General features: G+C 39.6%; 1 protein-coding gene across 4 annotated transcripts in view; it reads right to left on the minus strand.

The window, feature by feature from the left end:
• Positions 1-21,933, minus strand: part of LOC124245060 (serpin B7-like) — a 79,354-nt gene that overhangs the window by 25,038 nt on the left and 32,383 nt on the right. For all 4 annotated transcript variants that reach the window (XM_046672187.1, XM_046672189.1, XM_046672188.1 and 1 more), the window contains exons 2-7: positions 20,193-20,378; positions 13,239-13,289; positions 12,291-12,407; positions 7,153-7,270; positions 4,227-4,369; positions 1,215-1,361 (exon numbers count right to left, since the gene is read on the minus strand). In XM_046672187.1, coding sequence (XP_046528143.1) covers positions 1,215-1,361; positions 4,227-4,369; positions 7,153-7,270; positions 12,291-12,407; positions 13,239-13,289; positions 20,193-20,378 — 762 coding nt within the window. The remainder of the gene's footprint in view (positions 1-1,214; positions 1,362-4,226; positions 4,370-7,152; positions 7,271-12,290; positions 12,408-13,238; positions 13,290-20,192; positions 20,379-21,933) is intronic.

Below are 21,933 nucleotides of genomic sequence, written 5' to 3' on the forward strand. Positions count from 1 at the left end.
CTTGCATTTTTATCAAGGAGTTACATTTATATAATCAAATTTAGTCTAATTTAAATTTTCTGTGTGTAAATCATCCAGTTTGTGGTTAATCTGTAATAACTTTTTATTCTGAGTCAGAATTTTTTTCTCATTTAGCCCACTCCAGAGCCAACTTCCTCATCATTATTTAGTTGCGTAGGATTATGTAGGTATGTAGACTTATGCTAATTTGATACTCAAATAGGACACTCTGTTAGAGAAGAAGAAAAACTCAGAGCAAGAACAAATCTATCTTTTATCTCCTGCTTATTCTATCTGGGCTACTTTTTCTCTTATTGCAGATTATTTGGAGTTAAAATAGCTGATGTGTGCTAAAATCTGATTGTTATAAAGATTATCAAGTGAATTATTGATTTAATCTGAGTACCAATATTTTCTATTGTCGTACTTCAGACTGTAGAATGCCAACTTATGACAGATCACTTGCTGTTCATATCAAATGAGACAGTATAACTGAAGTGCAGAGAATAAGGCCTGGCATATTAGGTGCTCACTAAATATTCCTTTTGATTGGAAGTACAGAGAAGGGAGATGAGATCTCGGCTTCCAGGACTGCAGGCTGCAGACTCAGGTGGCCAAATTCACGGGGAGGAGAGGAAGAAGGCCTGGAGGAACGTCAGGATCTGGGGTATGGTGATGATGTCTGACTTGCATGGCCGCCTCTGCCCGCCCCTCGCACTGTGCTGCTCTGTTTCTCCTGCTACATCAGTCACAGGGCAGTGCCTACCTTCTGCTTTTCCTAGAGACACAGCAGCACAGAATGAGGCCACGCATTTTAATTCTCAAAGGACTGAACTTCAAAACTCCATCATACCTTTCCTGCTTGAAGATGCTTAATCTACCCAAATTTCAATAATACATGAAAGATTGTTTTCATGGCCAAGGGAAAAGAAGACCTACACTCCTGCCCTTTTCCCTCCATAGTTGATATTTGAGAGGGTTCCAATTTTACAGCTTTTCAACTAAAATGATGCTAAACTGAAGTAAGTCAATTTCAACATCTATAATGATGCCTGGCATGTAGTAGGTACTCCTTAAATATTTCTCAAATAAACGAATAAGTGGGTAAGTCTCTAATATTCCAACAACCTGAAATCTTAAAGTTGAAGGATGAAAACACAATGAACAGCATCTTAAAATCATCCCTGATCATGGGAGTGACAGTAGTAACTTACTTGGGATATGTCACTCTTGGGCAGCATTATGTACATGCTTATGTCGCCATGATATCTGAGTTCGAGAACCTGCATGGATGGATCCTGAATGACAGACAAATTGAACTTCCGTTCTTGATGCATCATGGCGACTGTTTTTCCAGGACACTGAAAATGAAGTCACAAAAATTGTTTATTAGCCCACCTTATTTCACCTATTGACCAAGTAGAATAAGAAAAGTGCTTTAGTTTTGTGCAGTTGATCCTGTAGGTTTTTCCTGACATGTTGTGAATAGTGGTTGCATTGGTGCACATCTCAGTGGTAAAAGTACAGACTTTGAGTTTAACTGCCTGAGTTTAAAACTCCCCAGCTGTGTGACCTTGGGCAAGTTACTTCACCTCTCTATGCCTCCATTTCCTCATCTATATAATGGGGGTAACAATAGTCTCTACTGCAGGGGATTCTTCTAAGGATTATGTGAGTTAACATATCTAGCACTTGGAACATTGCCTTGCACTTAGTGTTTTATCTGAAAATGTCTATATAGTAAGTAATGAATAATTATTAAATAGCATTGCAACTAAAAATGAATGCCATAGATTTTTTCTCTCATGAGACGTAAAATACAGACTAGTACTATTAAAATTACACAATTTAAGAATGAGGTCTTGTAAAACTAAAAAAATTACTACAGAATATTTGATAAGCCTCAAATTAACTTGGGGGAAACACAGTGGTAGCTCTTTTTTTTTTTCTTTTTGAGGAAGATTAGCCCTGAGCTAACTACTGCCCATCCTCTTCTTTTTGCTGAGGAAGTCTGGCCCTGAGCTAACATCCGTGCCCATCTTCCTCTACTTTATATGTGGGACCCCTACCACAACATGGTGTGCCAAGCAGCGCCATGTCCACACCTGGGATCCAAACAGGTGAACCCAGGGCCGCTGAGAAGCAGAATGTGGGAACCTAACTGCTGTACCACCGGTCCGGCTGCGGTAGCTCTTATCTTGAGGATATCATTTGTAGATTTGGAAACACCATACAGGTGTCATAAACCATCTTTTTCCTAAAAGGGATTGTAATTCTGCAAACTTGCCATCTTTCCTGTCATGTTTCCCTTTAGGACAGAAAGTTCTGTGGGGGTGGGATGGATACGTAATTATCTGTGTTTGAACCAAATATCCTTCTCCCTCTGTAAAGGTTGTCCTTTTTGACTGAGAAGCCAAACCTCAGAAAGAACGCACATGGAGCAGTGAAGGAAAAAAGGCACCTGCCTAGTGAGACAGATCAGCTGAATTGAGCCTGGTACAAATAGGGGCTGGCATGTCGCAGCCACAGTATCTCATTACCACACCAGAGTAAGGGGAGAATCCCACAGCTGGGGCATGCTGGAGAAAAACTGAAACTAGACTTTTTAGCGAAGAGGTAATTTCACCAATCTTGAAAGTGATGGAACCAAAACTGACCACAGTGATATAGATTCCAAAGCCTATTATAAGCCATATATTACATCTGTACTATAAGGAATATAATACAGGCAGGAAAGTTATTTTAAATAGTTATGATATATTAATAGTTATTTAAGGAAAAACTTCTTTAGGAGGAATAAAAACCCCACAAACAGTGCAAGAGATAGATATGCTTCATCTTCGTTGATGGAAATGAATCAGCAGATGCAATCTGCTGGAGGAGGAGTTGAAGGATAGAGTGGGGAGTGAAAACTCACTTCCAAACTCAGTTAACAATGCCAGCCGCAGTCACCAAAATTCTAGTACTGCCTAATATGCTTCCTATTGCCATTATACAGAAAATGTCTCTATAAGACAGAGCTGTGTTTTATTAGGATTTATCATAATGTTATTTTTTCATATACAGTTTTCAAAACATTTTTGTGCCCCTCTCTTTGTTCCCGCAGAGACACCTACCTTATAAACTTACTCCATCAGGCTCTCCTTAGGAGCCTGCAGCGACAGACTCACCACAGGGCTGGGGCTGGCTTCACTCGAAGCCACCTCAGCCAGCCTAAAGGTCATCCTCATCCCTGTTCAAGTGTCTTGGCCTTCCTCCCAAAGCATCACCATACCTGCAGATACAGCCTGCCTAGATGGCCTTTTATTTCTCCTCTCATCACTCATTCAGGGATCTTTGATTTCTATCAGCTCCCAGCACTCCTGTGTTTAAAACTTCTGATGTGGGAAAACGCAGAAAGTACCTTTCAATAGTATTTTCCACTTTAAAAGTAAAAGTTTAAAAGTCAAATCTGAATTTCTGTCCCTCAACATTAAAGATTGAGTGACTGAAAGAGATTTTAGAGGTGGATCAAAGGAATCTCTTTATTGTGCTTGTGAAGATAAGGAGGTCTCCAGTGCTTAAGTGAACTTGCCTAAGACAGCACAGCTTCTACGAGGCAAGGCAAGGACCCCGACACAGGATTTCTGACTCCAGGGCCTTCGATGTTTCTACTGTACTAAGACGATTATGTACAAATTGGTAAAACAACAAGAATATATGTTTTATGAAGCTGGATTAAGATGTTTTAAATCAAAAAGAATTAAAGGAAGAAACAGATACAACCAATACTTGGAAATGCACAGTTCTATCAAACATAATTTTTCCTTTGTCAAAAGAAACACATTCCTGCTTTGTCTCAGGAAAAATCACTGCTATCGAATGACACTAACTGTATACCCCACCGTTAGAATCACGAAAAATAAGAGGTACGCTGTTGTCACATTTTCTTATAGGCCCCAAACTGGAAAATCTTAAAATAAACTCATACTTTATTACTTTTCTCAATTTTGAATATATTTTTTAAAATATCAATTTATAGGTTACCTCTCATTGTGTTTTATAACCTGCATTAGCAGGACAACAGAAAGTTAGTTTTATAAGCAATTGATGGTATAGTATTGGTAATGCGGTATTAAAAATGAGTAAAGAAATGGTGAACCCAGCATTTATCTATATAAATACCACAGTTTCTGCAAAGGAATGCTATTGACAAAAAACTTCCCAAATTAAATAGATTTCCATACCTTGGGAGATTTGAAATGGCAATTTAGGGTTTCACTCTTGGCGAAGGCTGCCTCCCACTTGCCTTTGAAGTACACAGCATTCACCAGCACCATTACAGCAGAGGAACTCAGGCTGCCTTCATGAAAGATGTTCTTGATTTTGCCTTTGAAAAATAAATTGAGAAAACATGATCATTTTTTAACTCATATTAAAAAATTTTTAAAAGACCAATGAGCATATTTTTCTTATCACATGAAATTATAATCATGACAAATAAAAATGGCAAGTAACAGGATATATTGGAGTATATGAGGAAACCATTTTGTGTAAACCTAATTCGACCTGACCTTGTATTTCCAAAAGAGCCTGACCGAGGCCGTTGAGCATACCTTGTATGTCTGCTTTAGAGATTCCCTATGGCAAGAGCAAAGGCCCTTGAGATAAAGGTGCAACTTCTTTCCCCCTCCCAACGTTGGCATCTCCTTAAAGATTAAGCATCTTTCTTTAGGCTGGGAACCGATTGCAGTGCTCATCTGTGACTGCCCAGCCCGAGGCAACACACCTGCCACCCTGCGGCTTTCAGTGAGACAGCAGACCTATCTGTCATTTCCATCAATTGCTGTGCTGACAGAGCAGCCTCGTGACTATTGTAAAACAGACATTTCAATCATATGTGAAACATCCTCTTTGAGGGTATATAACCACCCTGTATACCCCAACTTCTTTGGAGTGCTCTGTTCCTTTGTGGAAGGACTCTCCCAGGTTATAATCCTCAGATTTAAGCTCAGAATAAACTCACCCAAATTTTCATTTACAGATTGGTTATGGATTATTTTTCGTTGACAGTCATAATTAGTATATTAGTAATAATCTATAAGCAATTACTCTGTCCAACATTTTCTAAACCCTTTATGTGCGATATTTGGCTTACTCCTCACAAAATCCCTGTGAGGTAGGCACTATTATTGTTCCTGTTTCCTGTTGAGGAAACTGGGGCACAGAGAGGTTAAGTAATTTGTGCAACTTCACACAAGAAAGTTATGGCAACAGGATTCCAACCCAGGAAGACAGTTCCCAGAGCCCCTCCCTGCTGGTAGGCACCAAGCTGCCTTTACTGCACTGACAAAGCCACAGCACTCCAAATGTGATTTAACTCCATTCTGTCTAAAGGGCCGATTACTTCCTTTATTCCACTTTAACAAGATTTTTGGTAGATGCCCTGCACTCTTCTGGATACTTGAATCACAACAATGAAAGACAGTCCATGTCATCACCGGGCTCACAGTCCAGCACAGGGGAGGCGGCAACCAAACGCAGTTGAAGCACACTGGTATCAAACCCATGTGCTCAGTGTGCTGTGGGAGCACAGATGGGGGCATCAAACTCTGACTGGGCCACCTGCTTGAGGAGAAGGCAAGATGGGGGCGGGGAGAACTTCCCTAGAGCTGGGACTGTTTATTCAAAGACATGAAAGCCTGGACGAGTAAAGCGTATTCCGGGAAATCCTAACTCCTTCCTACGCGTTAGGGGGAGTAAGGTTGGAAAGGTCGGAGGCAGGGGCCGGATAATGAAGAAACTTGAATGTCTGGTAAGAATTTTGGATTATCCTAAAGGCAATGGAAAATGTTCAGAATTTATTGGAAGACAAGTGAGGGCACAGTCACGATGCATCAAATTTGACTTCCAAAAGGATGGGCTGTGGTAGTGTATGGACATGTGGGTTTGTGGAATGTTGGCAGCATTTTGAAACATTCCCTTAAGTGGGTATTAAGAACATATACTTACCAAAATGAGAGTAATTATACACAGATTTGCAAGAGAAAGTAAAAAAGAGAAATAAATAACAGAGACAATGGAGAACGGTATTAGTAATCTGATACCCTTAAATACTAAACACAAAAGAGAATTCCACTCAGTTATTAGAAAAATCGTTGCATAATTTCTCTTGATTTACGAACAGTATATTTGAGACATGTGGTGGCTAAAGGTCAAAGTAACCCCCTACTGATGTAACGATGAATGAATGAACAAAGAAAAAACTGAGACACTGTATTCTTGTTCCCAGGACTAATTGTATGCTGTTGAATGTTTGCATTTATGAATGCAAGTCACATATCTCGTATTTTTGAGACAGAGCCAGACTCAGCAAATACACGTATATTGTTCAGAGCATAAATCAAGGCTAAGTCTTCAGTACAGAATTGACTAGCTTTGGAATCAGTTGAATAATAAAAAGACAATGAGTAGATTCCCTTATTTGTTTAGTACTAATCTAGAACATTCGCTGGAATTGAGTTTCTGATTGTGAAAGAGACTTACCAATAAAGAGATGTATTTTTTCTGGAAGGTACTACCTTTGCCACACATATTATTTTGATAAATGAAGAGAATTTTAAAGTGAAAGATAAACTAGACATCATTTAGATGAAGCAATGATATAAAAATATATATCAAAGATAGTACGATGTCATAATCTTAATAAAATTCTTTAGTCCAAGGAGGAAGAGTAAAACATTGGGTTTGTCATTAGAATGAAATACTATGGTGTGGTCACTGCAAATAGTGTCCTATAAATCACTCCTGGTCTTTGTTCACTAACCAGGTGTAAGATATTGAGGTCAACTGGGTAAATTACCTCAGTTTGTCACTAATTTATGAAATGGTCATAGTAAAATCTATTTGTCTCACAGGATTGTTCCCCGGTCACATGAGATAATGTAACAGACAAGATTTATGAAAGGTATAAAGCATTCAAATTATTGAGATTACTCAAAACCACATTGTGGACAAATACTAAGGCAATTTTAAATGACAGCAACCACGACTTTGAATTAAGAGGAGCTGTCCCTCATATGTCTCATAAAACACTGCCAGCTTTTAAGTGACAGTTCTCAACTGTCACAATTAACTGACAAACCTTGTAGAAGAATAGGGTATTGCACTCACCATGTGTCTCATTTTCAATCCATTTGTTAATTTTATATCTTGTATCTTCTATATCATTTGTGAAGTCAACTCGTTCCACTTTGGCATTGTATAATCTTTCAGCACGCTCAGTATAGTTCTATAAATATAAATCATATACAATTTCTGTAAGTGATATACAGGTCTTGTATTTACAAATCACCACCAACTAAGCATATAAGAAATATGTTTTTGAACTTGTCTCTTCATTTCCACCACCTTACTCAAGGACTCATTCCTGCTTCAAAGATGATGCAAGATGGTTAGAAATATGGAAATGTGGCTGGAAGGGGAGCTGGAGAACTTGAAGGTGAATTTGCATAGCAACCATGCTGTTGTAATTTAGATTAATTTGAAGTGTATTAGGGGAGACTAACAGAGATTACCGCTAATGCCCACCTCCTTCGCTTTACCACTGCTTTCTCACCATAAATACTTCAATAGCCTCCTAACTAGTCCCCCTTTACTTGTGTCACCCCCTTCCTACTGAAAACCCTTCAAGACTACTTCTTGGACTTAAGATAAAGCCCAAGGCCCTGGACCTGGCCTGCCAGGCTCTGCTGATCTGCTGATCTCATTTCAAGCCATTTTCCCCCTTCATACTCTACTCTCTGGCCATACCCTACTACCTGAAGAGCCTGTGAAGTGCCATGTGTCTTCTCTCTCTGGAGGCCTCTGAGCAGCATTCCTTCTACCTGGAATGTCCCTAGTTCTCAAATTTCATAAAGTGACTCAGGAATCAGAAGAGAAGAAATGGATTGGAAATAGAGAGACTTGTTAGAAGGTCATTATAGTTTACCCTGAGAGACATGAAGAGGTCCTGAATTGAGGTATTGGCAGTTTCCAGGGGCGTGGGGAAGATGAAACTAATTTTAGAGACATATTAAGAAGGTAAAACTAGCTCATTTTTATCCCCTCTCCCTTGCATTTCCTTCCTGAACAATTCAGACTCAAGATGATTAGGAAGGGCACATCCAGGTAGGTATTCATTTCAGTGTAGGGAGGATCACAGTAGTAGAGATGGATAGCAGAGCCCCACCATAGTGAGGAGACCATTCATATCCAGGAGTGATTCAACACAAGGTATTAGTGGCCAAGGAAGATGAAAAGCACATCTCCTTGTCAGGGAGGCTCAGCTCTGGAATTTGGAGCCCAGGCAAAGTCCAGAGGCACCCCTGAGGAGAAATGGCCTCCTGTGGGTGTTAGACTTTAAATGGAATGAGGAGGGCATCTATATGGGGTGTCAAAGCCCAAAAGAATGAGAAGGACATCCTGTGGAGGAGCAGACCATCGTGGGGTGTGGGAGACTTCATGGAGAGAGGAGGTATACTCACGGAGGAGCAGCCTGGTATGGACAGGCAGATCTCTCATGGGATGAGGAAGGTGTTCCCGCATTGGGAGGGGCAACAGCTTCAGTGATGGGAGAGTGGTTATGTAAAGGGGAATTGGTGAAATAAGTAAGTATATAAAGATAATGGCAGCCAGTTTTCTCACTGTTAGAGAAGGGAGTTACAAATGTATAGAGCGAAAACAAAAAGCAAACCCTGTGGTGTCCGACTGGAATTGGAGACATCAGTGTGAACTCATAGTTTTCACTTCATATAATAAAGAGATGAACATTCATATAAATACAGGCATGCATTTTCCTAAAAAGAAACTAGGGCTCCTGGAGAAATGGCTGATTCTAGGGTTGAGGCAGGAAAAGAAGAAGTTGAGATTAGAACATCTCATGGTAGAAAGTGAGAAAGTGTTCCATGAATGAGGGGACGTGTCAAACACAGAAGCCAAAGTGAAAGGGTAATTTAACCATGAAAATAATAACAATGGATTATAATCCCTTGACTAAAATAGTACAGCATGAATTCATATTGACATAAATAAATAAGTAAATAAATAGTTTGATCAAGATTGGGATATTTACACAACTTCAAAGCACTTCCCCACAAAATATCTAATAACAAAGGCAAAGAGTAACCTCACAGCAGGGAAACCTAGCAGACATCACTTTAATCAAGTGATCAAGATGGCATTACCAGAAATGGGATAAATTAAAATCCTGCAAGGATAACACAATGAAAATTAAACAACACCTGTGATGCTTCTACCAAATCTGATGGAGGTGTTAGCTAATGCTATAGAAGACAATTCAAGTCCAATTTTCTTCCTTCTATGCAATCTGTTCTATGAATTTATATAATTTACTTACCTTTAAGAGCCACCCTGTTGCTTTGTCTCTCGAAAATTCTTCCATTACATTTTAAGAAGATCTAATTGCCTATCCAGAAGTAAAATATTCATTCTGTGTATATTACAGCATGTACTTTCATTTCAGTATTAAATTACTTTCTTATACCAAAAGAAATAAAGTTTAAAAGTTGAAAGTGCTTGTCCCAAGTTGGGAATTCTATTTTTGAGGCACACATGACAAAAGATTTGCGGAATTTCAGACCAAGTCCCAGTGTCTTGTCTTGGCCAGGCCAAGAGCAGTGGGTGTGTGGGGCAGTGAGCAGAGCCTCCCCATTCCTTCTGACCAGTCACCCCTGGACACCCAGAGCAGTAGTCTGGGTGAGCAAAGGGGTGTCGCCCAGGATCTCGGGCTGTCCTGGGTGACCCAGACATCTTCCCACCCACCCAAATACAGCAGTTGATGTCCCATTACTGTCTGATTCTGACGACTCCAGGAGGCAGGCTGTGTGCTGGAGAATGGGCAGGGGGACATTTCCACTAAATCCCGTGGCTTCCAGGCCTGACTTTGACCCCTACAACACTGGGCTTTCTCACGCTCCAGGAGCAACAAGACAAATCTAAGGCATCAAAAGACCTAGAGTTCATGACACAGACCTAGTTGAAACTGATGGTGCCAGTAGGGGTTGTTGGGAAATTGAGAAAAGTAGAAGAGATTTCAATAACTGTTGTGAAGAATGAGAGAAATTAGTGTGAACGCAAAAGTTCACTGTTGGACACCACTGAGGAAGTTTAGCTGGGATGGGAGACCGTGATGCTGTAGCGGTAACTGCACACTTTTAGGCTTTCCACAAGTATCATATAGTAGCCCAGACACAATTGCTGAGGGAAGTCATGGACTGATCCAGATTTGGGGCTTTGTTGGGGAAGGAGGGTGTTGGTAAGAGAGTGATTAAGGAATGGATGCATATAGTAGTTTGGTATGGCAATAAAGCTACGAGAAAGCTGATAGTTAAGAGAAAATAGAGAGTTCCAGAGATTGAATAGCTCAATGCAGTTGAAGAACAGGTAAAGTGGGGATGAAATAAAAAGAATAAGAACCATGGGATCATGTGGCCACAAAATGGGAAGCTAGAGGTGTAGATTTCAGAAGCACAATAGTTGTGAGTGTTGATTAGTTTCAGGGTGTGGCTTGGGCATCAGTTACTATAACGGTGTAGAGCGAAGGTCAGGAAATTGTAAGGAGGGAAGTTGAGTCATCCACAGGGACAGTAAAGTTGCCCCAAATGGGTAAGAATTGGGGTGTATGGAGTAACGTTTACAGAGGTCTGATCCAAGGCATATTTAGCACGGATTAGAGGAGGAAGGAGAACAAGATTTCAGAGATGGTGGCTTGGTCCTTCTACAATACCATACTTTTTGTAAAGACAATTTATGTATTATTATTATCATCACCAATTCCAGTGGACTTCTCCATATTCGAATGTAAGTGAAAAAAAAGTGTTATAAAACAAAATGTAAAAAGTTTGGAGATTATCTATCTTTGTATTCATCTGAATGATTGAAAGCTGATAATAGTTACATTTTTAATCAAAAGTCCTTTTTAGAATAACTAACTGTACTTGTAAATGTTTGGGAGGAAAAAAATGGCAGTATCTCTATTTTTCATATTTTTGATCAGATCTCACCTTTATTGTGCTTCTAGGTACACTGCACTGAGTGCTAGAAAAAGGAACATGGAAATCTACTATAAATAGTAGCAATGATAGATGCATCAACTTCCAGTTTAAAAGAGGTAGCAGTCCCTCAGGGACACAGCAGTATGCGTGGGAGTAGACACACAAAAGGTGGGGCCGAATATACAGGGTGGCCCCTGTAAAGCTTGTGCAAGATTGTTTTGGGAAGATTAAAAAACAAAGTGGCCTAATGCTTCATAACTGGCAGACTGTCAAAGGATTTGGGAGTGGTGTTGGAAAGGGGCAAAGAATTTGAGTGGGTGACAGACAGAGGAAACAATAATGGTTGGGTGGAACACAGAGAGCTGGCAAAGACGCAAGTGGAGATCAGCCCAGAGATGTCACAGAGGCGGTGGAGTTTTGTAGCTACCTGAGAAGTGGAGAGTTAAACGGGAGAGCAAACACGCCCAGAGACTCATGGCCTCTGTGTCTGCTTGAATAGTACTAACCAGCTTCTGCTTGTCACAGCAATGATGGGTCCAAAGCATGGGATGAGCATAGTAGCACATAGAGGGCATTCTGGGTCTCAATGGTCTTAGGGGGAGCAGGATGCTACAATGAATGAATTGATAATATAAATACCATATAGTAATACTAAAAATTAGTCTGATGACCTCAAGTGAACCCATTCCCCACCTCTGTGTTGAGTCTAAGTTGCTCCTCTGCCAATGGCTGACTTTATCTGGCAGTGTCTCCTACCAGGAACTCTTTTATAAGTGATCTTACTGAAAAGATAAGTAAGTAGCTCCTGGAAGGAGAGATGAAATGGCATGGCTGCGTAAAAAGGGAGTGAAGAGAGAGAACTCAGCAGTGAGAATGCAAACTATCTCAGTAGACACAAAGCTCAGAGGAGAAATGGGCAGACTTTCTCCTCTGCCACCCATGGACAACCCTAAATGGGCTGTCTGCTCCCCCACCCCAGTGTCGATCACAGCTAGGGGACAGGTTCTCTTCTGTTGTGGAGCCTGTCCGTCTGGTGGCCTTGAATACTTGGGATGACTCGGGTGAAGCGAAGTTGTTTTTTGGAAACAGAGTGATGATATTTAGAAGACAATAGGAAACGTGATTGGTAGCGACAAGAAAAAAAAATCACTTTTGTGTGGCTCGGCAGAAAGGTACAAGCCTTTATTCAGATGGTGGATTGAATAAGACTAGGGTCCAGAGTGAAAATAACCTTCTAACATGGGAGGCTGCACTTACTTGATGAATGTCAAACACTTTTTCCGCAAAAAGACCATTGGCAATGCTGAGCTCATAGTCCTTGTGAGATGTGTTTATATCGGAGAGAACTCTTTTCAGTTGAGATTGGAGTCCTGGCTGTTATCAAAAGGAATTATAAAAATTTATTCTTGGATTCCAAAGATATGAGTACTCTTATTTACACGTGAAATAAAACTTGTATATCATACCATAATAAAAGAGTTGAAAAATAATGATGCTTACAAAAGTAGCAATGACACATATGTCTACAATTTCTCCCCATTTCTCATAATAATGTCTGAGATCAAAGATAATTAAAGGATTTACTAAAATAAACCATTAAGCTGAGAATAAAATTGTTAACAGAAGATAATTAATTTGTGTGCCTAATATGTGCACTAAACAATTCCTTTTACCAATATGAGTTGGCTATAAATACCAAAGGACAAAAGCAAAACATTTAGTTCTGTTTTATCTTGCCAAAATCTGGCCAACACACAAGTAATGTGTTGGTATATTAATAATTAACAAGTAAACTATCAAAAATTGTATTTGAAATATCCACAATGTGGACATCTGAATGAGACATGTTTCTTTGCTTTGAAAGGATAGAGAGCATAATGAAATATATCAGCAAGACAATAATTTTTTTAAAATTTAGGAGCTGGCCCAGTGGCCTAGTGGTTAAGTTCTCACGCTCTGCTTTGGCGGCCTGGGGTTTGCAAGTTCAGATCCTGGGCCCGGACCTACTAGAGTTCATCAAGCCACACTGTGGCAGCATCCCACGTAAAATAGAGGACGATTGGCACAGATGTTAGCTCAGCGACAAACTTCCTCAAGCAGAAAGAGGAAGAATGGCAACAGATGTTGGCTCAGGGCCAATCTTCCTCAAAATAAATAAAATTTAGTCTCACATTCCCTTTTTCTAAAAGAACAGATTGTCTTTACCTGAGTAATAGAAGAGTCTCCACGTCCTGAGATGGTGTTAAAGTGCAGCATCTGACAACAAGGAGCAAGGAAAGCAGTTAGGTCCTGCTGAGCAAGTAGGGACCTGGTGAAATTCAACAAGAAGTCAAGCCTTCACCACTAGTAGTTGTGTTGTGTATTTGTTAGCATGCGGGGCAGTAATGAAATGTGCAGCTGCCCCATGGCCTTGCTTAGGATCTGGATTGCTCATTGGGGACAGTGTCATAAACTGGGAGAGTTAATAAATCAATGGCTACAAAATGAAACGCATTTAATTATTTCGGTTTGCTCAGTCTGAGGGAGTCATTTAATAATTACTCGCTGATTAAATCTAGACAACTATCAAAAAGAGTCAAATATGATCCAGCTATTCCACTGCTGGGTATTTATCCAAAGAACTTGAAAACACAAATGCATAAAGATACATGCAGCCCAATGTTCATTGTAGCATTATTCACAATAGCCAAGACTTGGAAGCAACCTAGATGCCCATCAAGGGACGAATGGATAAAGACGTGGTATATACACATAATGGAATACTGCTCAGCCATAAGAAATGATGAAATCCGGCCATTTGTGACAACATGGATGGAATTTGAGGGTATTATGCTAAGTGAAATAAGTCAGAGGGAGAAAGTCAAATATCATATGATCTCACTCATAAGTAGAAGATAAAAACAACGACAAAAAAACACATAGAAACAGAGATTGGATTGGTGGTTACCATAGGGGAAGGGGGGAGGGCAAAAGGGGTGATTAGGCTCACATGTGTGGTGATGGACTGTAATTAGTTTCCGAGTGGTGAACATGATGTAATCTACACGGAATTCTACATATATTACCATGTACATCTGAAAGCTATATAATGTTATAATCCAATGTTACTGCAATAAAAAATTAAAATAAAATAAAATATATTGCAATACATGCTATTAAAAAAATGTCAAATAAAAAATGAAAACTTGTGGGGCTGGCCTGGTGGTGTAGTGGTTAAGTTCAAGTACTCCACTTCAGCAGCCTGGAGTTTGCAGGTTTGGATCCTAGGCACAGACATGGCACTGCTGATCAAGCCACACTGTGGTGGCATCCCACACAAAATAGAGGAAGACTGGCACAGATGTTAGCTCAGCAACAATCTTCCTCACAAAAAAAAAGTGAAAACTCGGTTTAATGAGGTGGGAGGCAAGATTAGCGCTAACTACGTAGGCAACAAGACATAAAAGGGAGAAGTAGTTATTGAATATCTAGGAAATTCCAAATATGAAGCTAAATTTGGACTTGAGAGATATAATTTATGATCCTGCAATTATTTGATTAAGTAGTTTTAGCTTTTTCCTTTTCCAGTGTGGCTTTCATAATCCCAATATTCTAATGATCGCTACTACACCCAAGGCTTGATTTTCTTTGGCACTCCATCTGAAGTTCTCTAGACCCTTATGTCTATGGAATCTGAGATTCAAACAGCTCCTCTACTAGGAAGTGATACAGTGAACTATGCATATGAGAATCACTTCTGCAACTGTGCTGCCTCCTGGGTGTGGATGGACAATACACAGACACAGCCAAGGAGTCATTTAACTTATATTCCCCCAGCTAATTGTATGAAAGATCTAAATAACTGCTAAGCAATGGTGGATTTGTTCTACAGTCTCAGTTTGTGACTCGTAGAATCTTACTGGTTGGATTTTCAGTAGAAAGACGTAGGTTTTCTTTATGGGACCTTATGTGCGATATTTGAACCACATCCCTAGTGGGAAGTATAGGTAGGGAGAAGGTGTGAAGGACCATTCTGACACTGGGTAAAGAAATTATGTATGGGGATTTAATTAAACAGGTCAGCGTTGCTGTCAGTGCCTCTGTGGGGGCTTTCAACGTCAAGGCTTCAGATGTCTAATTAATAGCACCATCTTATTGGCTAGGGGAAAGTGGAACAGCTCAGAAAGAGATATGAAAACTTATAAAGGCATTATTAGTGTTAGTATTAGTCTTAATAAGTCGCAGAGAATTGGAAGCTACCCAAATTTCCACATCCTCTTAATCTGCAATAATAATTATTATGAGTCAGAGTGAGAGAGAAGGCCAAGTCAACAGGCAAATTTGATATACAAATTAGCAGTCATTTTAAAATTCCCAAGTGGGGTCTTTGCAGGCAACAAGGCACCACCAGCCCAGGTGTCATTGCCCACCCGCTAGTTCTATGCTGTTGTGGAGCATGAAGAACGTGAGCCCTCTTTCTCATTTTGCCTTGGCCAAACACGAAGATTGTCAATGCCTTAAAGAATATTGTAGTTATCTCTTCCCAACTGATAGACTCGGGGGGTAGAATATGCCAAGGTCCTTAAACATTTCTGCCTCACAGTTTTGTGGTCAATTCATTGGGACTATGACTCCTCTGTTGGTGAACAACGGAGTTGGTAACATCACTGAGAGAGGAAGATCAACAAGGACCTCCCATTTCCATGGAATTATTTATTTTATTTTGTTATTATAAAGGGAGGAAATAAAAGCATGAGTCTTTATAACTTGGACTATGTCATTATAGTTTTTTCATTTTTGCTGCTTTGCAACAATTATAATAGAAAATAGATGAAGTTTACCTCTCTGCCCCCAAAATGAAAAAGGAAAAGTTGCAAATGGAAGTCATCACCATCAATCACCTCAGTAGGAGATGAAAAGGGAGAAAAGCACTGGCTAGCTTGTGTCCACAGACCTTGAACTTGGGTATTCCCTTTGTATTTTTCCTTCCTAAGATGAGGGGTGAGGGGTGGGAGGGTCCCATTGTATGATCTTTGAAACAGTTCAAGGAGAAAAATTTGACCAAGAGAAGGCTGAGATGATGTTGGAAGTCATATTGATCATTATGTAACATTATCTTGAGTAAAATATAAATGGCTGTGTGGAAAAGCCTTTTGAATAATGTCTGCTCTTCAGAGTTTTAAACCTTTAATCACTACCTCATAAAAAGAACCTAGTAATTAATGTGAAGCCTCGCAAGAAAAAAGGAATCTTCCCTACTTATTGGCTGAAATTCCTCCTAGTCAGACTAACTTTTTAAATTTCTTGTAGTTTTCTTTTTTAAAAAAAAGTCCTAAAGGGGCCAGACCAGGGCCTTAGTGGTTAAGTTCAGCACGCTCTGCTTCAGCGGCCCCAGGTTCAGGGGTTCAGATCCTTGGCACAGACCTACATCCAACCATGCTGTGGCAGCAACCCACGTACAAAATAGAGGAAGATAGGCATGGACGTTAGCTCAGGGCCACTCTTCCTCAAGCAAAAAGAGGAAGATTGGCCACAGGTGTTAGCTCAGGGCCAATCTTCCTCCTCAAAATGTCTTAATTGTACAGATTGGTATTTATGAATATATGGATGTACCAGAAATATAAAATATCATGGCAAAGTGTCAAGACTCAAAAATGCTCATGTCTTTTCTGAGCTAGCTCATGTGAAACCCAAGCTACGGTATTATAAAAATTATATAAATCTCCAGAAGTCATTCTTCCTAACTTTTTGAAGAAAGCTTTAATAAGTATAAATATTTAACATCATTCTTTGATCATTTCTAATTTTACTTGATTCTGATATTAATTTGGTTGTCTTTTCTGACATTCCTAATTGTCTTTTAGTAAACTAGACTGGTAAAATATTGAGGTGATGCATACATGTTTTTATATTTTAAAAAATTCTAAGAAATTATACATTCGACAATAAAACTACCAGGAATAGAGATGAATAATGATACTAGCAAATATTCAAATGTGGTAAATATTAAATAAACTCTCAAAGGGCATATTTATCACAGTTCAAAATGCTGGCTGTTCTATGTTTTCATATTCCCTGATGCCCCTATGTAGAAAAATCAGAATTTATTTTTCTTTTTCATAACTGATGACATACTCAGAAGATGACAAAAAAGGAAAATCATTGGTGTATACAATGTAAGAAATTTCAGGATAATTGCATAGAGGGTGAACAAAGAGACTATGAGTCATCTGCATCCCAATGGGCGTCTACCCATGTGTTCATGCCAAATTACAAACTATTACTTCTCACAGAAGTGGTAGAATAAGTAGCGTATTATAATAATTATTTTTTCAAATGTTTTTGGTAAAGCTCAATTGTGTTCTGGAAAATTCAATTTTGTGTAAGTTTAAAATACTATCATAATATAAACACGTGATTTTTGAAAAAATGTATGACATTCTATTTCGATGGAAATGTTATGTAAGAGAAGAGAAGATCAGGCAGCTCAAAAAAAGGGAAATAAATTTTTAAGACTTTTATATTAAAACAAGATAAGAAAGCACAGCAATGCTAGAGCTAAATAAAAAAATATAAACTTGAACACATGACCTTGTAAATGAATATACTTTTCTGGCTCTTTCACTCACACGGCAAGCAGCTTCCATGCCACTTTAAATCCAGTGAAACTTGCACATGCGGATTATGGACTTTAATACTGTTATCGAGAAATGGAACCAGGGCTTTGTAAAAGTAGCTGACCCTTCTTTGAGCCAAAAAAATTCACGACAGATCCAAAACATCTTGTCAAAAAGTGAAGATGTTTTAGAGTCATCTGGAAGGATTGCTTAAAAAGGACAAATTTAAAGGGACTTCTACTGGCCCAACTGTGACCATTTGAAAATCAAAAAGAAAAAAGACAATTGGTCCATGGTAACGCTTCAAAGAGTCATATGGATGGACACCATGAATTACAACTAAATTGATTGAGAGTGGATTTATCTAAAATATACATGACCCATGGTGTCAAGCGTCAGATGTTGTAAAGAGAAACTATCCATGGTAGGGTGGGGCTAAAATTAATTTCCAAGAAGGCATTTTGCAGAGGACTAAAAATTTGTAGAAATAAATTATAATGAAAGTTTTTGTGTCTAATAGTTGCTATTTTTTCCTCTTGCATGTTTCCTGTAGGAGGTTATAATAGCAAGAATTATAAAAAGTCTTTGGCAGGGCAATGACTATAAAAGAGCAAACTCCACAGGATAGCATCTCTTTGTGTTCACTGTGACTCATCTTCCGTGAGCTGTTGACCCTGGTCCCCCAAGGGATCCAGGCAAGGAAACCTCAGGAGCTGCACCAGGCAGTCACCCGGAAAATGCCCCTGACCTGAAATAGCATAATAATAAATAGCTGTGTCTTCTGTTGTGTGAAACTCGAGTTGTCATCACAGGTGTAAAGCCTACCCATCATTGCCTAACATATTGAACGGGAACAATTGTAAAGCTATTTTTTTTCATTGAATATCATCAAATCACCCCCCTCGGTTTATAAGTAAGGACACTGAGGACCAAGAGATGAACCAATTTTCCCAAGGTCAGAATTTGAGTCTAATCCTCCAGCTCCCAAACCAGTGTTCTGTTTCCATGACACTGAGTTGTCTCACTTGGTTCTAAAACTTTATGTATTTTTATTAATAAATGGAAACATTTTTATTAGTTGCTAGATTTTTTCAAAGGCTTTATGTTTATTTATCAAAATATTGACTTTAGAATAAGTGAAGCTTTACAATAATCTGCTTTGGGATGCATTTTAGTTTTGGGCTTTAGGTGAAATGTCTCTCAACTGGGGGATGATTCCGCCTCTTGGAGGGTATTTGGCAGTGCCTGGCGACAGTTTTGACTGTCACCACTGGGGAGAGGGTCGCTAATGGTATCCCGTGAGTAGAGACCAGGGATGCCGCTAACCCTCCTACAATGCACGGACAAGTCCCTCACAAGAAAGAATTGTCTGGCCCAAAATGTCAGTAGGGCCGATGTTGAGAAATCCTGCTTTAGAATACGATTACCCTGAGTTTGAATCGCAGCTCTGCCATTTACTGGCACAGAGGTGGCAATGACAACCCCTCCATAAAATCAGGCTAATAATATCTACTCCAGTGTTACTGTGAGCAACAAATAAGATAACATTTGTAGAGCTTATCCCAGAGCCTGACACTGAAGAAGTTCTCAGCTATTCTCACCATCTCATTAGAGTGAGGTATTCAGTGGGCTGGGGCTGTGAACCACTCCAGCTCCTTGAAAAATGGCATTAGACTCTGTGGTGGTTCCCAGTCACAAATATTCACTGAGCTACCCAGAGAGAGAAATGAATTATTCTAGCTTAAATCATCTGCACAAATAATCGTCAACAAGTGTTTAGGTGTGAAAGGTGATAACAGGGGCAAGCTCCTTCCAGCACTCACTTATGAACTAAAATAACGGGAGGAATCAGTAGGCAGAAAGAGATGACATCAAGGCCTTCACATGCAGTCAGGACCTGGTATCTCTCCTGCTACTGAATTTTGATGACAAATTCCTGAGAGAAGGGAGGGCAACCGTGACCATTTCACTTCCTTGTACAGCCTGGCTCAGTGCGGTGTACAAGAGTAAGTTAATAAGCACTTTCTAAAGGTGGTTGTTAAGGTGGTGGTGGTGACAACTAAGGTAGGCTGTGATTTTCTGGATTGTCCTATTATGTCATTTGTGCCCAGGTGACCAGTGCTTAAACTAGGACTTCACTGGTGTCTGGTTCTCCTCTTCTTTCTCAGCCGTATCTATTCAGGCAGTGGTTCTCAAACTTGGCGGTACACCTGGAGAGTTGATTAAAGCAGATTGCTGGGCCCCATCCCATGGTTTCTGATTCAGCAGGTCTGGGGTGGGGCCCAAGCATTTGCATTTCTAACAAGTTCAGCAGGTGACACTGATGCTGCTAGTCTGGGAAACACACTCCGAGAAGCACTGTACCAAGGAAAAGAACCAAAGCTGCAATTCTGGGAACATTACTACTGTCTGCCAGCTGTGTGTCCCCTTCACATCTGGAGAGGAGTTCACTGAGATGTCTCCCATTACATGGGACCACTGCAGTAAAATATTCTCTTAGGAAAACAATTTGCCCTAATGGTTAATTGCAGAAGCCGTGGGTGGTGGTACAACCGCGACTGACCTTATCCATCTGAGAAGCACAGTCGCCTCGTGCACCCAGACGGACCAGGGCCAGGGCAGCGAAGAGGCTCAGAGAGGAGAAGAACACATTCCCATTTCCTTGATTGTTATCCATCTCTCTGAACAGGTTGAAGCAAAATTCTGCATTCGCTGCAGCAAGGGAGGCCATCGTGAAGTGGAGTGCAGCCTGGAGAACAACGAGAAAATGAACTGAGTTCTGAGTACATTTTCTGTGACTGTTATGGTTTTTATATTCACCTATATTTTAAATTTGAAGCTTCATTTCTTCAACCTCGGATGCAACCATTAAATAACTTAGAACTAAAAGAAAAATTTCCTTTGGTCCAGTATTCTTGTTACCAACAATCAAAAAGTCTCTCTGGCAACAATACTAGGATACACTCATTTTTTTTTTTACCTTGAAATTCTTTGGTGCAGTCTTTCAGAGTTTCTGCCTATGCTCTCATATTCATATCCAGTGCATTTTCCTGCTTCTCCTTAATGTGACATTTCTGTCTTCAGTGGCCTTTGATAGTTCTGTTTTCAAATCTTAAGCAGACAAATTCGTGGGGCCTACTATTTCTCAAATCACACCAGATTTTTAAACTGAAATAGCACAAAAGTGCTGTTTAAAGTAAAATATATATTACCACATTAGGCAGTTTATTCAAGAGGTTCTAGCCCTTGCTATCTAAATTATATGTAATTTAACAAAAACACTAAAATTTGAAGATTTAACACATTTTCTTACCCTTTATCTCCGTTACAGCCTCTCTACACATTCTTAGAGTAATGATATATGCTAACTTTTTTCAGCCTGTCCTAATTTCAAATCTGATGCATCCTTTGTCCTATAAGTGTATTTATTCTTTCCAGGCCATTTTCTGATTTTCTTGGATTGGAAAATGGGATTACCATATTACGTATCATGAACACATATAAGACTCTCCAACACGGAGATCTCTCTCTTACTAGCAAACCTAGGATATAATAGCAAATTTAGAATCCAGGATGCAAGTGAGATTATCTTCAAATTCTGGACAATGTTGTTTCTGAAATATAGAGGGCGGACACCACCACAGAAGTCTTCAGGAGTCTGCTTTGGTATTTCTCTACAGACTCTCTCCACAATACTCAAACTGATCCCAACACCACAGTTGGAGTTGTCCCAGACTAAGTGAATTAATATGGATACTCCAACTTACTCCCATTGAATATTCAGTGGTATCACACCTGATAGTGTGGCAGCTTCCAAGAGTCATGGACACTTCAGGGGCTCAGTCCTAATCCCAGGTCTGTTGCTAATAGTTTTGTGACCTGGGTCAAGTCTTTAACTTCTCGGTGCTTCTACATTTCATCTTACTCGGTGAGATGATCAGTTTAGAGGACAGACAGGTATGCATCTTTCCACTTGTACCCTTGTAAGAGGACCACGCCATAATGTCCAGGCATTTGGGATGGGAGATCAGGGCACAGAGCAAAAAAGGAAGAAGTTGAGGAGGAGGGAAATATGTGTGATTTGAAAAAAGAAAATTCTAAAATTGCTGTTGTGTTGACTTTGTGGAAGTCACAAAAGTTTAATGCCTTTTCAAAATTACAAATGACATTAAAATACATTTTCAGTTTTATTTTATCAAATGAGAGCTTGAGTTTAAAGAAAAATTGAAAAACAACTTTAGTATAATGCATGATCCATTGTAGAGGGTCAATGAATTGAAGCTTCTACGTTCCTTATTCTCTAC

Source organism: Equus quagga, chromosome 9, assembly GCF_021613505.1.
Source record: "Equus quagga isolate Etosha38 chromosome 9, UCLA_HA_Equagga_1.0, whole genome shotgun sequence".
Classification (NCBI taxonomy): domain Eukaryota; kingdom Metazoa; phylum Chordata; class Mammalia; order Perissodactyla; family Equidae; genus Equus; species Equus quagga.